The 17,721-nt window shown below is 48.1% G+C and overlaps 3 protein-coding genes across 3 annotated transcripts; 1 reads left to right on the top strand and 2 right to left on the bottom strand.

Moving 5' to 3' along the window:
* Nucleotides 1-1,036: 1,036 nt before the first annotated feature.
* Nucleotides 1,037-2,648, bottom strand: LOC101784115 (transcription factor MYB61). The gene is made up of 3 exons (XM_004957696.2): nucleotides 2,469-2,648; nucleotides 2,236-2,365; nucleotides 1,037-2,133 (listed from the first exon to the last, which is right to left on the bottom strand). The coding sequence occupies exons 1-3, from the start codon at nucleotides 2,596-2,598 to the stop codon at nucleotides 1,245-1,247; spliced, it is 1,149 nt and encodes a 382-aa protein (XP_004957753.1). The 5' UTR covers nucleotides 2,599-2,648; the 3' UTR covers nucleotides 1,037-1,244.
* A 5,818-nt stretch (nucleotides 2,649-8,466) lies between these two features.
* LOC101783440 lies at nucleotides 8,467-11,374 on the top strand. The gene is made up of 3 exons (XM_004957695.4): nucleotides 8,467-8,672; nucleotides 9,186-9,323; nucleotides 11,087-11,374. The coding sequence occupies exons 1-3, from the start codon at nucleotides 8,582-8,584 to the stop codon at nucleotides 11,098-11,100; spliced, it is 243 nt and encodes an 80-aa protein (XP_004957752.1). The 5' UTR covers nucleotides 8,467-8,581; the 3' UTR covers nucleotides 11,101-11,374.
* A 229-nt stretch (nucleotides 11,375-11,603) lies between these two features.
* LOC101783040 (LRR receptor-like serine/threonine-protein kinase GSO1) lies at nucleotides 11,604-16,197 on the bottom strand. The gene is made up of 2 exons (XM_004957693.4): nucleotides 12,277-16,197; nucleotides 11,604-12,163 (listed from the first exon to the last, which is right to left on the bottom strand). The coding sequence occupies exons 1-2, from the start codon at nucleotides 15,716-15,718 to the stop codon at nucleotides 11,811-11,813; spliced, it is 3,795 nt and encodes a 1,264-aa protein (XP_004957750.1). The 5' UTR covers nucleotides 15,719-16,197; the 3' UTR covers nucleotides 11,604-11,810.
* Between the last annotated feature and the right edge of the window lie 1,524 nt (nucleotides 16,198-17,721).

The raw sequence follows: 17,721 nt of genomic DNA, 5'->3' as shown, positions 1-17,721 counted from the left end.
GATGCAAGGAATAACTTACTGATGAGCAAACCTTTCAAGGTATCTTATCATAACATGCATGTCCTAACTTTTAGTTCACATTCTAGTACTATGGAACCATTTAAATTTTTAGTTTCAACCTATCTTATTTTCTTTTTTTAAAAAATGATCATCTCTACTTATAAACAAGAACACTGCATTTGTTTGCTAAAATTTCTTATAAATCTAAATTATTTCATAAAATAGGATGTAATATTCAAGAATGGGGAAAAAGGATGTTTGTGAAGATAGATAGGATCAGCATGCAACTCTCTCTCTTTTAGTTTATTCCTTTTATCACAGTATACATAACCAGACAAACTTTGGGTGATCTATATATTTGTATGTGCACACGGGTGTTTGAGAACTTCGTTTCTTGTTCATTGGTTGCATGGTTGTCCACCAATTTCCAGGAAAACGGAGATGAAATGTTAATTTGTTTATATGCAAGATTGCAGCAAGGTGCATAACTGCATGCAGTAGTAGTACGTGTTAGTTTGGAGAATGCATGCTTGAATAACTACGCCCCTTTTTTTCCCTTTTAATTGAAAGGATGATATTTTTTTATGCGCAGATGTATGCATATCCTTTAATTCGCAAAGATAGAAATAAAATGGCTACAACTTTGGATATATATTATGCATATATGGAGACAAAAGGCGTTATTGCAAGCATATGCAAGGTGCATTGTTTGTTGGAGCTAGAAACTTTGTGCGCCTCTGCATAAATTGACAAAATTCAACAACTTTCCTTGCACTAAAAGGCTGAAACGTATGTGCTGCTGCCAACTGGTAACTGACTTGTTCCTCTTGCACGAGTTGACTGTAGTGCAAGAAAAGACTGCAGAAAGATAAGGATTGGTGTTTGCTCAGAAATGTGATCTCTGCTACAAATGCTAAAATTTGCAGAAAGATAAGGATTGCAAGTTATCTCAGTTTTGCTTGCTGATGGGATAAAATTTCAGATGAATTATTAGTCAAGAAGGAGCTAGACCACACGAAGATAAGATATCAACAAATGATTCTAAGTACTCAGATAACTTTATTGAAATCTGAATTAGATCGAGTTCGTCAATCAGCTCAGCATGCATTTCTTTTGCTTGAAATGGACGATCTGAATCAAGAACCCAGGAAATCGATTCATCGAACATCAAAAAGGAAAAAAAGGCATCGAATCAAAGCATGGAAGACAACACCTAATTAGGAGTGAGGACGATAGCAGTGAGCTTAGCAGTCCCATTGCAGCTGCTCCATGGCATTGCCGGCGCCGCCCCCTCCGCCGCAAAACAACCCGCACGACTCCATCAGCTCCAGATCGAACGCCGTCGCGCCGGCGCTTCCGTACACCGAGGAGACGTCCATCATGTCCATGCCCTTATCGGCAGCTGCACCGCCACCGTTCATCACCGCCGGCGGGCCGATCACCTCCCCCTGGACGAGCCCTTGTGGTTGTTGCAGAGGCGGCAGCGGTTGCTGCTGCTGCTGGACCACCTCTATCCCTGCACACATGCCCGAATCGACGGCGGTGGTCCACATTCCCGCCGTCACGTCCATGAAGGCGGCGCCCATGCCTTGGCTAAAGCCGTTGCCGTTGGGCATGCCGGCGGCGTGATCCATGGAGGAGGACGACGAGGAGCCGTTCATGAAGTCCATGGAGGTCTGAAGACCTGCATTCTGATCCCTGAAGCTCATCAGCACGCCGCCGCCGTTGTCCGGGTACGGGTATCCTGCCGGAATCGCCGCGGCGGCCGCCTGGTCATGCCCCGTGAACATGCCGGCCGGGTTAGTGACGACATCGTACATTGCCGGCGCCGACATCTCCGGCGGCGGAGGGGCCGTGACGGTGTCGTAGGCGGCGGCCTTGGTTGGGGAGCTGATGGTGAACGGCGTGGTCGCGCCGCCGTTGGCGGTGGCGCCATTGGAGTGGAACTGGGCAGGATTATTGCTAGGGTTTGCCGCCCCGTTGCCGTGGAGGAGAGACCTGGACGCCGGCAGGAGGTTGTGGGTCTTGGGGTCGAGGCCCTGCGCGATGAGCTTCTTCTTGATGCACGAGTTCCAAAAGTTCTTGACCTCGTTGTCCGTGCGCCCGGGCAGGTGCTTGGCGATCTGGGCCCACCTGCGAGCACAGACCAGCCATGGCGGCCGCGGTGAGTTCCGTATGCATGCACCAACCAGTTCACCGGGAGCCAGAGAGGATCGACGGCGAAGACGCGCGTACCGGTTGCCGAGGATGCGGTGGACGTCGATGATGGTGCGCTCCTCCTGGTCGGAGAAGGTGCCGCGCTTGAGGTCCGGTCGGAGGTAGTTGATCCACCGGAGCCGGCAGCTCTTGCCGCACCGCTGCAGCCCTGCTCGATAGGTTTCGCAAGAACACGACGACGCGCATCAGGATCGGAGATGAACAAATCCAATTCCTCCGATGCTTTGGAAGAGATGAACAGGGGGCCGTACCGGCGTGCTTGGGGACGGCGCTCCAGCAGCTGTGGCCGTGGGCGGTGATGTACTTGACGAGCTTCTCGTCCTCCTCCGGCGACCAGAGCCCGCGCTTCACCTTCTGCTTGCTGCAGCAGTGGTGCCCCATGGCCGCCCGACCGCTCCTCCTCCTCCCCTCTCTCTCTACCTAGCAGTTTCCTCTTCTCTCTAGTCTCTATCTCCTCTCCTCTCCTCCCCCAACAGTGTATGTAAAGGCTGAAGCACACGCACAAAGGCACGACCCCTTTTGCTGGTGAATTGACCTTTATGCATCTCTATGTGCGGGAGAAGGAAACACCAAATAAAGCTGTGTGATCTCTCTCAAAAGGGTAGTTAATTGCAATTAGGCAGCTAAGCTAATTAAGCAACAGTAGTTCCTTTTTAACCGAGAGGAAATAACTGTACTCTCCTCTCTAGCGCTCTCTCTCGCTCTCGCTCTATGTGGCTATATGCCATTTAATTTTATCTTTGCAGAGGCAGGAACATCTCCATTCTCTCTAAAAAAAAATGCCATTCTATTTTCCTCAAAAATTAAATTGGACACATTATTCGCATATGCACATACATGCATCTAAAAAGCTGTGATTTTATTTGGTTTTGTAAACATTATACAATGCTAAAATTGAGTGGTCAAAATTGCGACTTGGAGATTGCGTCAATGTCTACTGTCCAGTTACAACGGCATTTACTTGTAACCAGCGGGAGGAAGTTGACCGTGGTGACATCTCGCTATTAAACTTGTTTTGTCTTCTCGTGATTCATTTTCGCTTCTGTTGACCCCTTAGTGAACAAGAAAATTTGGCATCATACGGTCAAATTAAATTGCATTTGCCTCTCGCAGTTCGTTCTGTGTCCTACTGACTACCTGGCGAACTAGAAAATTTGGCGTCACACGATCAGAATTAAGTCGCTTGGCTTCTCGCGATTCATTTTCGATCCCTTTGATTACCTAGCCAACAAGAAAAATTGGCATCATATGGTCAAATCAAATCACCTGGCCTCTTGTGATTCATTTTCGGTCCTATATATATATTGACCACCAAGTGAACAAGAAAACTTGCATTGGTGTGATGCGATCAAATTAAATCGCTTCGGCAGTCCTCTCAACAAATTAGGATCCATTCGAAGAACCAGTGGACTAATGAAATCCGAGAGAATTCTTGGAGCATTTTCCTTTGAAATGAATTATTGGAGCAATTTAGGAACTTCCATTGTATTTGACTGTTTTGGAATGCTGTTTGTAGAAGGAAAAAAATCTGGTTTATCGAACATTATCTACAGAAAAATAAATAAATGTAAGGAGTTACTTTTTTTTCCGATTGAACCTTTTTTCTAATTGGAAGATGATATAGGTCTCGGTTACTATAAAAGCCTACAAACCAAGACCAGATTTTACCTTGAGATGATTCATGAAATGGGCTCAGAAGCTGGAAATCGATGGCGTTGTTTTTACTCAAGATCGATGGAGCCAGCAGGGATAATCTTCCAATTCTTGGATCTTTGCTGCCCCTAGCTAGCTATAAGAGTACCAAACAGTCAGTGTTAATTGCAGCCTAGCTAGCAAATCAGTTGCTAAAACTTGTGAGAGTCCAGTAGTCCAGTTGGGAGGATGCGTTGCAGGGAAGCTGCCGGCCTGGACTCAGCTTGAAGCACAAGAGACCACTTGCTCACGGATGCTGCTGCTGCTCGATCAGGTGCCCACTGTCGGTGCGTGCAAGCGCAACTCGGTCATCGTTGCATAGAAGGCAGTTTTTTGGATTTCTCTTCTCCGTAAGTTTGGAAACGGTAGCTAGCTTCTCGATCTCACCCTGTTCTTCGTTTCCGTTTCAGCTTGTCTGAGACATGCATCCACGCAAAATTCAGGACTCTTCCAGAATGATTCGTGTGGAAGTCTTGCAAAATTCCTGTAAATTCTCTGCATACAAGTCGTCTGGAGATCCACCGGCGAGTACGGTGAAAAGGAAAGGAGAAGCAGGAAGAATTTCCTATAACTCGATCGTGAATACAGTGGTGACTCAGCTCAGTGGTGAATCCGCGTCTAAAGTTACTTCCAGCATTCCTCGTATATACTCGTAAGAAACGAAAAAGTTGTGTGAGTGGGTGGCATCAACGGGGGAGGTGTCAAATGCACAGCATTATATTGATCCGGTAATAATACTGATGCTTACCCGGTCAGATAACAGGCGTGTCCAGCTTATGAATTTCTGGCACATTGACTTGGGTCTACTTTGATGGCTACATGACACATTGTTAATTTAGTACCAGCAGCTGCTATCAATGTAACTAAGGAAATCATAAGGACCAGTAACAATCTTCGTTTTCTTTTCATGAAGGAGAGAAATACTAGTGGTGGTTATGATGCATGAACTAAATTAGTATTGGTGGTAGTTATGCAGATTATTACTCCTATGTGGCATATTGCATCAGCATGCATGATGCATGCTACGTGTATTTGCCCATCAAGCCATGCAGAGTACCTTGCTGTAACATTTGAGAACTTATTGTAACTTCAAAATCTCCTGAAAAAATAAAGGCGGAGCACCATTAAATAAGTAGCAGGATTTTGCATCTAATTTACCAAATTCGATGAAGCAGAAACAAAATTATGCCATTTTGGAGCACTATTGTTTTGTCTTAATGAAAGAGTTATACAAGTGGTGCTAAAAAAAGGCTAGTCCCCACCTCTCTAAATTATGATACGGCTCTAAATTCGGATATACTCCCTCTGTTTCAAATTGTAGGTCGTTTTGACTTTTCTAAGTTCATAGATATTATTATGCACTTAGACATACATTATATCTAGATGCATAATAATATCTATGAACCTAAAAAAGCTAAAACGACTTACAATTTGGAACGGAGCAAGTACTAGATATGCCCAATAGTGTTATGAATATTCCATTTTTAAAATTATCCCTACATAAATCAGGTGAAAATCAAGGGTTTGAGTGTTTGACCAAACACCGAGAATACGAAAACCCAAACATCCAGACAGCAGCACTTGTCTTTGATGGTCCATTGCCTGGCATGCCAAGTAGCTGTTGTTCTCCCCTTGCTCTCACTCTCTCTAATCTATCCTCCTTTTCCAAATACCTTTTCAATGTGTGTCCCTTTCTTTGCTCGAGATCCTGGCAACAGTGTGTGCAGTTGTACACACGAAACCTCTTGCACCCGCAGCCCTATATCTTCCTGTCCCAGCCTTCTTGCTAATAAACAAGGGCAAAAACCAAAAAGAAAAAAAAGGCTTGTGCTTTAAGCTGCCAGCCAGCGCAGGGAGAAAAGGGTTAACCCTCTCTTCTCCACCATCGTCGTCACTAAAAACGTCTCATCTCGTTGCAAGCATGCAAACTCCGGCCCCCCTGCGCGATTTGCAGCTTTGTCTCGAGCGGATAAAATAAAGGTGCGCGCTCCGTGTCATGACGCACGCACGTCGATCTCTCGTGGTGGGGTGCAACACCATCACGCTCAAGACATAACTGAAGGTGCGCAGCACACATGAGATCGATGTCGTGGAGGCTGCGGCCACGTATGCTGCAGGATAGTCTTTCTCCGCCAAGTGTTTTCCACGTTGAGAGTAATTTAGTTTTTCTTTTCTTTTTCGAAACACATTACAAACGTAGGCACTCACAAACGTAGACACTCACAAACATAGAGTAATTTATGCTTAATCAATTGATTCAGGGGAGGGAGTGGTTCTTTGCTACAATTCTCAGAAGGGTTTTATATTTTGACATATTTTTTTTCAAAACACAACACTCACGTACGTATGTACATACCCGAACACGTTTTCACCTAATGAATGCATGCTTGGACACCTTACTCACATGAGCACCTTGGGAGACTGAGAGTAGGCATTAAGGATTTTAGGGTTGTTTGAGGTGGAATTGTGGGAGTGAGGGGTGAGATTTCACCACCAGAATACAACAAGCTTAGAGGGAGACCATGGTGGCAAAGGCAAATAATGGTGGTGCCGATCACAAGGGTAGGACAACAAAGTGGCACAACAGACGTTGGTCGTGAGCGGTAGTGGAATGCCGGTTGATGTGGGATGGTAGGAGGCGTTATAGTGAAACGCCAGTGAAATTGGATTAGTGTGGCACTAGTGGTGGCGGTGGATCTAGCGGCGGGTAGCTGCAGGAAACGAGGTGAAAGGCGGCATCATGTTCACTGTAGTGGAGCTGCAACTGTATGCCATAAATGAGAAGACGTTAGTAAGGAAAAAGAGTAAAGAAGTGGAAGAAAGACATGGATCATTGAAATTTCAATCCAACGGTCAAGAAAATGACGTGTGATGGGCTCCAAAACATCCCGTCGGAAATAAAACATGCCGCTCCGGCCAATATTATCCCTATCAGTCTATCACCGTAGCCATGCCGATGCGTAATAAGATGGGGAGGTAACAAAGTCACCGCTGATTCAAAAAGCATACGTAAGCAGTAAAAAAGGCATGGCTGACTATTGACAGTGTCAAGAACTCAAGATGCATATCAAGCCGCTATCACAATTTCTTGATTCCATTTTAATTACCGGCACTGAAATGGAAATACGGAGTATCATTGAATGTCCCACGCTAAGCCATATATACGTTACTCACATAGTCATGTTTGTTGGTTGAGTAACAATGTAGTTAACACATAACACCTGTTCTCATTTTTCTATTTAACTTATGTCGTTATCCCATTGTCGTTGGCTGCTGTTTGGACAGCGATGCTATCCATCTAATCTAGATGTCCAAATAATCAAAACGCTGCATCTGGATATAAACAACATTACTTCAGCGACGAATATATGCTCAAAACTTAATATGAATATAATATTAAGCAAACATTATTTAACAATATTCAGTTGATTAGTTTAAATATTTGTAAAAAATACATTGAAGCTACAAGAAACCAAAATATGTTAATTTCTTATAGTCCTGGGCAAAGCAGTGCAAACTGCAAAAATTATAGGTTTATTTACCAGTATGTGGTACAAAACTTTTCAAGAAAAAAGAATTAGCATAAAATATGTTAATTCCACTGTCACTATCCTTTGTTGTTTTCTGATTATATTAGTTCATGTTTATCATTCTCTTGTACTAGTTTTTATTTCATAATTTATACGTGACCTCGATCGTGAAAAAATAAAAATGGGAAGGAGATAACATATTTTGATGGGAAGATAGTAATAATGGTAACTGATATGCTATTCTGCATAATCTAGTTAGATAAATAAACTGTTACTAATTTTGGGGTTGTGGCTCTAAATGTACTTTTATTTATTCATTACGAAAGTAATGGAGAGAAGTGCTTTCTAATGCAATCTCAATGCCAAATGGAGATATAATATTTATAAAAACCATTTTATCAATAGGGACTTAGATAATAATAATAGAATATTGCGAAAAATCCTACATGACACTTTAAGTTTAAAAGGACGCATATAAGTATTTTTTTATTTTTCTGGGGAGATAACAAGTTACTTTTGTTTGTTTTGGACTACTCTCTCCGTCTTGAAATACAAGGCATCCTAGAGATTTTAGGATATTAGTAGGAATAGCAAAAGACGCATGTACTCCTGAGACAACGGTAGTTGTAGATAACAAGGAACTTATTTTTAGTAATATCCACCAATCAGCCACCTTATATTGTTAATTATAGAAAGAATTAAATGACAATCATCCAAATATGCCTATAACGCCTTGTATTTGAGGATAAATTTTGAACGCTTGGATGCCTTGTATTACAGGATGGCGGGAGTATAATATAACTAGCTTTTTCCAAAGGAATAATATAAGTAGTTTTTTTAATAAGGAATAATATAATGCAAAATGGTAAGGAAGTTGCAAACCAAAGGAAGCTGCGAATGCAATAGGCCCATGGAACAGAATGATTTCAAGCCCATGGGCTTCCTTTCCTCCCACATAGTATCTCCTCCTCTCTTCCTACCCGCGCACTGGCGGCCCACACTGCAGCAACAAAGTCCATCGAGCGGTAGGCAAAGGCCCTCTCCGCCCACACAAGTCGCCAGAGCACTCTCCCCGACCTCGCCGTCCACTCCTCTCCCCGCAGCCGCGCCGTCCGCCCCGACAGGACAGGAGAGCACCAAGGATGCCGGCGACGCCGACGATCATCGGCGCCCTCCTGGGGCTGAGCACCCAGATGTACTCCAACGCCCTCCGCAAGCTCCCCTACATGCGCCGTATGGTCCCTTCCCCTCCCATCACCTCCTCTCCCCTCTTCCATCTCCTTTCCATTTCTCCGTTTCCTGATCTGTCTCCGCATTGCGTCCCGCGCTCCATGCGTCGTCCGGGCGCTTGATTCAGTCTGATCTGCGGTGGCTCCACCTGCCCCTGTGTTTTTTCGGTTTGTTTGGGCGCCTTCCTTGGTCTTTGGAGTCCTAGATGCAGTATGGCTCTTGATTTAGGATTGTGGGCTGTAGATTTGATTCGGTTGTTGGGTTCTCCTGATATAGGTGAAAAATTAGGATTTAATTTAGAAAGTTCGCAGTTCCGGGTCCTAGTTCAGTTTCTGAAGCTACGAATTTACCATTTCAATTGATTTAGCGGGTCATACTGTCAACGCGATAGTCCCTTCGATTCCAGTTTTCCCCTTACTATTCAATATTCATGATTATATTATGTTGCTTCGCATCAGCGTCCTTGTAGGTATGATGATTCATTCTCATGTGGTTGTCATTTCTAAACTGTTCTAGACCCCTGGGAGCATGTGTTGGGGATGGGTCTCGGTGCGGTGTTTGTGAACCAGCTGGTAAAGTTTGATGACAAAGTCAAGGAGGACCTTGACAAGATGCTTGAGCGCGCCAGGGAAGCCAACGAGCGGCGCTACATTGGTACTGTCCTTAATTGCTCTGATAATTCCATGATTGCAATTTTGTGTTCTTTGTTTTGCCACATTGTTGCCTGTAGTTCTCACTTAAAATTTATCAAATCGCCTCAGTAAGGTTACTAGAAGAACTAGTAGTATGTTGTATCATTCTTTTCCAATTTTACTTTAAGCTCCTTGTTATTCTATGCTATTAGAAGAGTTGGTAGTGCTTCTGGATCTGGATACTGATGTTAGAGTGTTTGAAGAATTACTAGTATATTCCTACAGCTGATTTTTTTTTACCCCCTTCAAGCACTCATAAATGCTATTTTATAATTTAGCATTCAAGCGACAGACAAACTTGATGTGCTACCAATTGCTCAAAAAATATGGAATGCATCATCCAACAGCTATATCAGCAAATTTCTTTCAGCTTTTTGAATTTTGAAACAGAGGAAAAGTATATGAATTTCAAGGATTTCATTTTTTTGGGAAAACTTTCATTCATGGTAGCAGGGATGAAGGGTGAATTTAAAATACTTTCCCCAAAAGAAATCTAGATAGATGCGCTTCCCTTGAACATGTAGAGCTGTGCTGAATTCTGATTTGATCCAAACTGCTACACTGTTGCCTGTTGTGTCTAAAATCGGATGCCTGAAGAATTTTCATGATGGTATATATGAAGTGTGAACATGACTAAATTTGCTTCCACGTTCATTTTTTTGTGATGTGGATAAATCCTTGCAAAAGTAGTACAAACAAGTTCTAGGTTGGCAACTCCTGTTTGTTTTAACTGTGCTTGCACCGTTTCCATTCAAATAAGAAACAACTTTCAAACAAATAGAATAAACTGTCATCTTGGTTGTTTTTTGCAAATCTGTATTTTTCTTTTGAAGATGTTTGAAATACAATTGCTGCAACTGTAACTTTGTTCTTGAGTAGCATGTTGGGTGGCCTCACCATTGGGATCCCCAGATTTATATTTGCTATGTGGATGGAGAAATTTTCTTCTGGAGACATTTGATCTTGGGTCTTGCCTTATTTATGCCTTGCAGGGGGATGTTTTAGTTCATTGCTACCTTTGGCCCTATCTCTAACATTACAGTATTTGGATTAGGCAACATTCTCTCAGTCCCTTGCAAATGCATTCTCTTGGTCAATGTCCAAATGTAATACCGTATTCTTGTTTTAAATATGTGCACATTTTGCGCTGCCTCACTAGGATTTTGTTGATGTTTGGTTTTCTTGCTTTGTTTTCCTTATAGATCCCAAAAATATCATTTCGTTGCAAGATGTACTACGCAAACAGATTTTATGGAATCTAGATATATGTGACAGTTGAGTAGATAACTGATATGATAGTAGCACAAAACTATGAATGTTGAATGAAGGTTACTTTACTTGGAAAAACTCCAGAATATCTCGTAAAGACTAGGGCCAAAACAAAATGATGAAAAACATAAATTACTGCTAAGGGAAACCTTATGAAGCAAGAACAAAGTTTCCTAAAAGGATGTTATGACTGCAAATTGGAAGGTTTACTTCCATTTTATGTGAGGAAGTGATGAGAAGAGCTGCAGCAATCTAGATGATGCTAATTTCTTGTCATGAAATGTAAACCGTTTTAATGACTGAAACGTGTGTGCAGTCGACCATTTAACAGGGGCTTATTTGTGTACACTGTTAGCTTTGGGAACAGCAAAGTTGACCACTTTGGTTGTTGCCCTCTTCGCCATTTTGTCTGGTAGCCATGGGGCCTAACAACTTTTTGTTCCACTTTTTGTGCAGATGATGATGAATAGCTGTTCAAATTTGCTTGCCAGCAACCTGTATTTTTGCAACTTTGTTGTCGGTACACATGGTCTGGACTGCGGACCCCCATCCTCTTAGTCGTTGTCTCAGCTTCCACATTTCAGCTGTGGGCCTGTAATAAAATGTTGTTTCACAATGGATCCGATGGTTTGCTTCTGTAAGAAATGCCAATCATGGCCTCTGAATCTGACGGCTTACCTTCTCTGTTGCAAAATTATTCAGTTATAATGATAGTGTTTTTGCATAGTCAACTTTGCTCTTCCATTCTAGTTGTATGGTGACATTTCTTTCATTGTTCTTTTTCGTTCAACATAATGATTTTCTAGACTTGTATTTGCCAAGCTTTCCAAGTTTAAGGTGATACAATCATGTCAGTCCTATGGGCAATTTAGTACCGCCTCTCTCATTTCTCAATCACAATACTGTTAAACATCTGTTTCAGCTATGATTAACGAATGACATGCAAAGGACCCCAACCATCTTCCAATGCTTGTACATGCGATGCGATTTCCAAACTCATTAAAATTTAAAACTAAACAATCCAATTGAATGGCATTCTTGACTTGATTTAATGGCGAAACCTCGAAACCACAACCTTTGTTGCTAATTTCATGAAGAATAAGCTAATTTAGGCATTTAGTTGAATCACGATACAGAGAAAATGCAGCTCTAGAACAAGTTTTCCCAACTCTTTGAAATCCTAACGCTTCTCGCCGGCGCGATAGTAATCGAGCGAGACGTGGAGCAGCAGATCGGAGACCTGCCGCGCCGTCGGCCTCTCCCCCGGCGCCGTCCTCGTACACCGGAGCGCCACCTCCAGTACCTCCGCCATCGACGACTCCTCGCGCGGCGCCAGCGGCTTCAGAGCGGGGTCGAACACCTGCTCCCGCGCCGGCAACGGCGCGCCCATCCTGGACTGCACCCACCTCACCATGTCCATGTCGCCGCCGAAGGTCTTGTCCGTCGGCAGGAGTCCGGTGACCAGTTCCATGAGCACGATGCCCATGCTGTACACGTCGCTCCTCTCCGTCGCCTTCAGGGAGTACGCGCACTCTGCAGAGGAAAACGTGAGGCATACATTGTCAGGAACTGCATCTGCAAATCTGCAATGGCGTCTGAATTTTTTTTCGTTTTCTGTAGCATTTCATTTCAGGGGCTGAGATTACCTGGAGCGATGTACCCGTACGATCCGGCGAAGCAGGAAGCTGACTCGGTGCAGTCCTTGCCGAAGGCGGCCTGCCGATTCTCAGCGACAGCCTTGGCGAGGCCGAAGTCGCCGAGGTGCGCCTCCATGTCGCCGTCGAGGAGCACGTTGCTGGACTTGATGTCCCGGTGCACGATCCGCGGCACGCAGTCGTGGTGGAGGTACTCCACGCCCTGCGCCAGCCCGGCCGCGACCTTGAGACGCGCGTCCCAGCCGAGCACCCGCTTCTTGCGGCTGCCATCGCCGCCGACGCCGCCGTGCAGCCAGTCGTAGAGGCTGCCGTTCTCCATGTACTCGTAGACGAGCATGCTGCCGCCGGCGCCGGCGTCGTGGGAGGTGATGAACCCGAGCAGCTTGACCAGGTGCCGATGCCGGACGCGGCCCAGGATCTTGATCTCCCGCGTGAAGCTCTTGTCGTGCAGCAGCATGTCGCTGTCCATGTGTGCGATCCTCTTCACGGCCACCGTCTCGCCGGTGGACAGCTCCGCCCTGTACACTGTCCCCGACCCGCCGGACCCGATCGCGAACTGGTCGCTCAGGTTCGCCGTGGCCTCCATGATCGCCTCCCACCGGAACTCCCGCCGCGCCGAGCCCTTGACGACGAGCTGCCGGTTCGTGTTGGCCGAGCTCGACGAGAACGCCGTGCAGTTCACCTCTCTTGACCGCCGGCCCCGGCGCCGCACCACCATCAGGGCAAGCACGATGATCAGGAGCACAACCGACAGCGTGACCGCAGCGGACACCAGCGCGATGGTCACCGAGCTGAGCGTCGACGGACCGCCTCCGCTGCTGCAAGCTCTCAACGGACTGCCGCAGAGCCCGACATTGTCTGCGAACGCGCCCTGCGGCCACCGGCCGAACTCGGCCCCCAGCCTGCCTTCCAGCTGGTTGCTGGACAGGTCCAGCTGCACCAGACTGCTCATTCCGGCGAGCTGCGACGGCACTGCTCCGACCAAAGCATTGTGAGAGAGGTTCAAATCCTCCAGCTTGGACAGTGAACCAAGTGATGCAGGGATGTGGCCACTGAAATTGTTGCTGCTTAAGTCCAACAAGCTCTGCAACTCTTGCAACTTGCCAATATCCGGAGGGATCGGACCCGACAGGAAATTCTGCGACAAGTTCAGCTCATACAGATTGTTCAACTTTGCTATCGTCGTTGGGATCAAACCTGACAGCTGGTTGTGTGCGAGATTCAGCACGTTGAGAGACACCAAACTGCCGATTTCAGGTGGCACTGTTCCATTGATCTGGTTGTTGTCGAGGGAGAGCTTCAGAAGCTTGGAGCAGTTGCTGAGCTGCACCGGGAGTGGTCCGGCGAACTCGTTGTTGGAGAGTGTCAGCTCCCCCAGCTGCGGCAGCGAGCCCAGCCAGTCTGGGACTGGCCCCGACAGCCGGTTGTGGCTGAGGACGATGAGGCTGAGCTGCTTGCACTGCGCGAGCGTCGCAGGGATGCTGCCGGTGAGCGCGTTGTTTGACACGTCCAGCAGCGTCAGCGCGGCGATGCCACCCAGCGACGGCGGGATGGGCCCGGAGAGCATGTTGCTCCCCAGCCGCACGCGCTGGAGGGACGACGAGCGGCCGAGCTGCGCGGGGATCCCGCCGTGGAAGGAGTTGTTGGTGGCGTCGAAGGACAGCAGCCTCGCCGTGCCGCAGAGCGGCAGGAGGCTGCCGGTGAGCCGGTTGTGCGCGATGTTGACCCTCGTGATGTTCCGGCACTCGAACATGCTGTCAGGGATGGTGCCGGAGAGCGAGTTGTTGTACAGCATGAACTGCTGCAGCGACCGGAGCTTGCCGAACGTCTCGGGGATCGGCCCGGACAGAGCATTGTCGGCCAAGTCAAGGACCTGAAGCTGCCGGCACTCGCCGAGCTCCGGCGGGATCGAGCCGGACAGCTCGTTCTGCCTGAAGTCGATGAAGGCCAGCTGCGACAGGTTCCCCATGGACGCCGGAATGCTCCCGTTGAACCGGTTGCCGAAGATGTCGATCATCTGCAAGCTCGTGCAGTCCCCGATGGACTCCGGTATCTCGCCGGCGAACTGGTTCTCGTACAGGTACAGCACCTCGAGGTTCACGAGGCGGCCGATGGCGTCCGGCAGCCGGCCGGTGAGCTTGTTGTGGTACAATGCCAGGGTCTGGAGCTCAGTGAGGTTGAAGAGCTCCGGCGGCAGCTCGCCGGATAGGCTGTTGTTGTTGAGCATCAGGTCCGTCAGGTTGCCGAGCTCGCCGAGCGCGGCGGGGATGGCGCCGGAGAGGCTGTTGTTCGCTAGGTCGAGCTGCGTCAGCGCCTGGCATCGCGAGAGCCCCTCCGGTATCTCCCCGGTGAAGTTGTTGGTCGAGAGCATAAGATGCTCGAGGCTACTGGACTCTGCTTCATCGCTGGCGCCAGCGCCGCCGCACAGGTCCCCGGGGACGCTGCCGGTGAGTTGGTTGTCGGAGAGCACCAGGAAAGTGAGCTCCGGCAGTCGGCCGAGGTCGGCGGGGAGATCGCCGGAGAGCATGTTGCCGGACAGGTCGATCATGCGCACGCTCGAGAGCTTGGCGAGTGCGCGCGGGACGCGGCCGGAGAGGCGGTTGTTCATGAGGTTGAGGTACTGGAGCTCGCCGAGTTCCCCGAGCTCCGGCGGTATGGCGCCCACCAGCGAGTTGTTGCCCAGGTTCAGCTTCTGGAGCCCCGTGAGCCTCCCGAGCTCCGGCGGGATCGCGCCCGTGAGCTGGTTGCCGGCGAGCGCGAGCACCTGCAGGCTCGCCAGGCCGGCGAGACCCCGCGGTATCGGCCCGGACAAAGCGTTCTGCTGAAGGTTCAGCGCCGTGAGCGCGGCGAGCCGGCCGAGGCCCGCCGGGATCGGGCCCGTGAGGTTGCAGGACGCGAGGCCGAGCACGGTGAGGTTTCCGAGCTCCCCGAGCGCGTCCGGGATGGCTCCCGACAGGCCCGGGTTGTCGCCGGCGCGGAGCACCTGCAGCACCGCGAGCTTTCCCAGCGACGCAGGTATCTCGCCGGTGAGCTGGTTGGAGTAGAGCAGCAGCACCTGGAGGCTCGCCAGCGCGCCGAGCGCCGCCGGAATGGGGCCCGCGAGCGCGTTCGACGACAGGTCGATCGCCTGGAGCGCGTCGAGCCGCGCCAGCGCGCGGGGCACCGGCCCGGCCAGCCCGGCGCCGGAGAGGTTGAGGCTGACCACCCTGAGCCCCGCGTCGTCGCACGCCACGCCGGCCCACGAACAGAACCCCGCCGCGCCGGCGCCGGCGCCGCTGGCGTTCCAGCCCGCCAGGACACCCTCGAGATCGCCGACGAACGCGCGCTTCACCTCCAGCAGCACGTCGCCGTCATCCGCCGCCGCGAAGCAGGAAAGCAGAGCCAGCACTACAAGAAACCATGCCGACGCCAGAAACCACCGCCCCGCCGCCATTGCCGCTTCCTCGGTGCACTTCACTGGCGGCCACAGCTTCCGCTAGGTGTCGACTTGTAGGGGGGGAGGGAGGGCGGCGCACGAATCCGAATGCGGCGAGCAGGCGTGCGGGTGCATGGGCGCATGGGTTCCCGAGCGAGTCAGCGTCGGGAAGGGATGAGGCAGGGGCAAGAGTTAAAGGAGGTGGCGGTGTCTGCGTCGTGTCTCAGCAGAGAGCAGAGGCGGCTCTGTCTCAGTGCATGGCATGGGAGGGCAGGGGGGGCATTCAATGGCGCCGACCGCGTCGGCCTCTGGAGGGAGTTGGTGTGCTTGGGGAATGGCGGAGCTGCTGGGCTGAGCTCGATAAACAGAGGAGAGGGAGGATGCGGCTGGCAGTTGGGGGAGTGAGTAGAGTAGAGTAGATTGGGGCCGAGGAGAGAGGACAGGTGAGGTGGGGAGAGAGAGGGAGGATCGGAGGAGAGAGATGGAGTTCGTAGAAAGAGAGTGGTTGGCCACCCTTTTAGGGCAACTCCAATGTATTGGAGCAACTAGTCCATAACTATTGCAAACTTCACAATGGTATGTAGAGTGATGGGACATGGAAAGAGAGGAAGAGAAAAGAGAGAGATAAAGAGAAAATGGTTGGAATGTGAAAGATTTTTTTGGATACAAGGCTCATCCTATTTCCATTCATAAAACGAAAATTCCATAGGTCTGTTACAAGATGAAAGTAGAGTTGAGAGCCTACCAATCTAGTCTATATATCCTGATTCAGGTAAGATAAACTAGAGAACCATCCCTCCAGGATTCCCACGGAATGCTCAAACATTAGCATTGACTCTTACAGTTTTTGATAGGAACATCTATCAGAGAAGGAGAACACGAGACTCAAAAGACTACTGGAAACTTAACAGAATGATGACACAAAAGAAGATACATCCTGGCGTCCAGACAGATGAATGTCGGCAACTCCTCTTCAGTCTTCTTCTTTCTTCCCCCCATCAGTCATCGCCCTTTACTTCCTGATCCCCTCTTGGTGTAGGCGCCATCAATCTTGGTTGCTATAGGGCTTGTTGTGCCATCACCTTGTGCGCGCAAGCCAGCAGCGTTTTGATTCCCTCCATAATCTTGTCCTCGAAGTCGATGCTTTAGAGACCTGTCCAATAGTTCATGAAGGCACATGCATGAATCAGAATTTTCATTGGGTTTCTAATTATCTTTTGGTTTTGGTTGAAACAAGTCTTTCTGCTTTCCAAATCGCCCAGCATATAGCAGCAAAACTCAAAGTGTATACTGCTTCTCTCCCAGGTAACCACCCTCCCACCCAAGCTCTGTATTGTTGGGTATTATGAGGAATGTTGTTGGCACCTAGGCACATAGCCACAGTATACCATATCACTTTAGCTATTGGACACTGGAAGAACAAATGTTCCGTTGTTTCAACTTGATCACAGAAGTAACAAGCTAGGTCTCCCACCCAATTCCTTTTAATCATATTGTCTTTGGTTAGAATGACATTGTTTTCCAATAACCACGCAGAGATCTTTATTGTGTATGGAACCTTAGCTTTCCAGATGTGTTTAAAGCTTGCTCCTAAATCGCTTCTTGTCATGTGTTCATACATAGATTTTGTTGTATACTTACCATTTTTTGACCATTTCCACACAATGATAACATCAGAGTTTTCGAACTGGAAGGAGAAGGCCAAGTCCGCCATCCCCACCCATTGTTCAAATAGCAAATGATAAAGCCATCTAGTGAAATTTAATTGCCCTTGCCTATATACGAAGTCAAACACAGTAATGTTATTTTCTTGGCATAAATCAAATAGAACAAGGAATATGATGCATAATGGTTCATTTTTAATCCAGATATCTTTCCAGAAAAGAGTATTTTTTTCCATTTTGCACCTTAATTTTTCTACCCTTTAGATATATATGTCTAACTTTCAATAAATCTGCCCATATAGGAGAGTCATTCAGCCTGTGATTCATAGAGCTGATACCCCCTTGATATACTTAGCT

Source organism: Setaria italica, chromosome II (assembly GCF_000263155.2).
Source record: "Setaria italica strain Yugu1 chromosome II, Setaria_italica_v2.0, whole genome shotgun sequence".
Taxonomy (NCBI): domain Eukaryota; kingdom Viridiplantae; phylum Streptophyta; class Magnoliopsida; order Poales; family Poaceae; genus Setaria; species Setaria italica.
Note: the sequence above shows the minus strand (reverse complement) of the source record. Positions and strands in the feature narration are given on the sequence as shown.

What these genes read in the sequence shown, in the direction of transcription:
- LOC101783440 (XM_004957695.4), top strand. Translation starts at nt 8,582, where the DNA reads ATGCCGGCGACGCCGACGATCATCGGCGCCCTCCTGGGGCTGAGCACC. An exon ending in CAAGCTCCCCTACATGCGCC is followed by an intron (nt 8,673 to 9,185) that starts GTATGGTCCCTT and finishes AAACTGTTCTAG; the next exon opens with ACCCCTGGGAGCATGTGTTG.
- LOC101784115 (XM_004957696.2), bottom strand. Translation starts at nt 2,598, where the DNA reads ATGGGGCACCACTGCTGCAGCAAGCAGAAGGTGAAGCGCGGGCTCTGG. An exon ending in CGCCGTCCCCAAGCACGCCG is followed by an intron (nt 2,366 to 2,468) that starts GTACGGCCCCCT and finishes CCTATCGAGCAG; the next exon opens with GGCTGCAGCGGTGCGGCAAG. An exon ending in CACCGCATCCTCGGCAACCG is followed by an intron (nt 2,134 to 2,235) that starts GTACGCGCGTCT and finishes CTGTGCTCGCAG; the next exon opens with GTGGGCCCAGATCGCCAAGC.
- LOC101783040 (XM_004957693.4), bottom strand. Translation starts at nt 15,718, where the DNA reads ATGGCGGCGGGGCGGTGGTTTCTGGCGTCGGCATGGTTTCTTGTAGTG. An exon ending in GTACGGGTACATCGCTCCAG is followed by an intron (nt 12,164 to 12,276) that starts GTAATCTCAGCC and finishes TTTCCTCTGCAG; the next exon opens with AGTGCGCGTACTCCCTGAAG.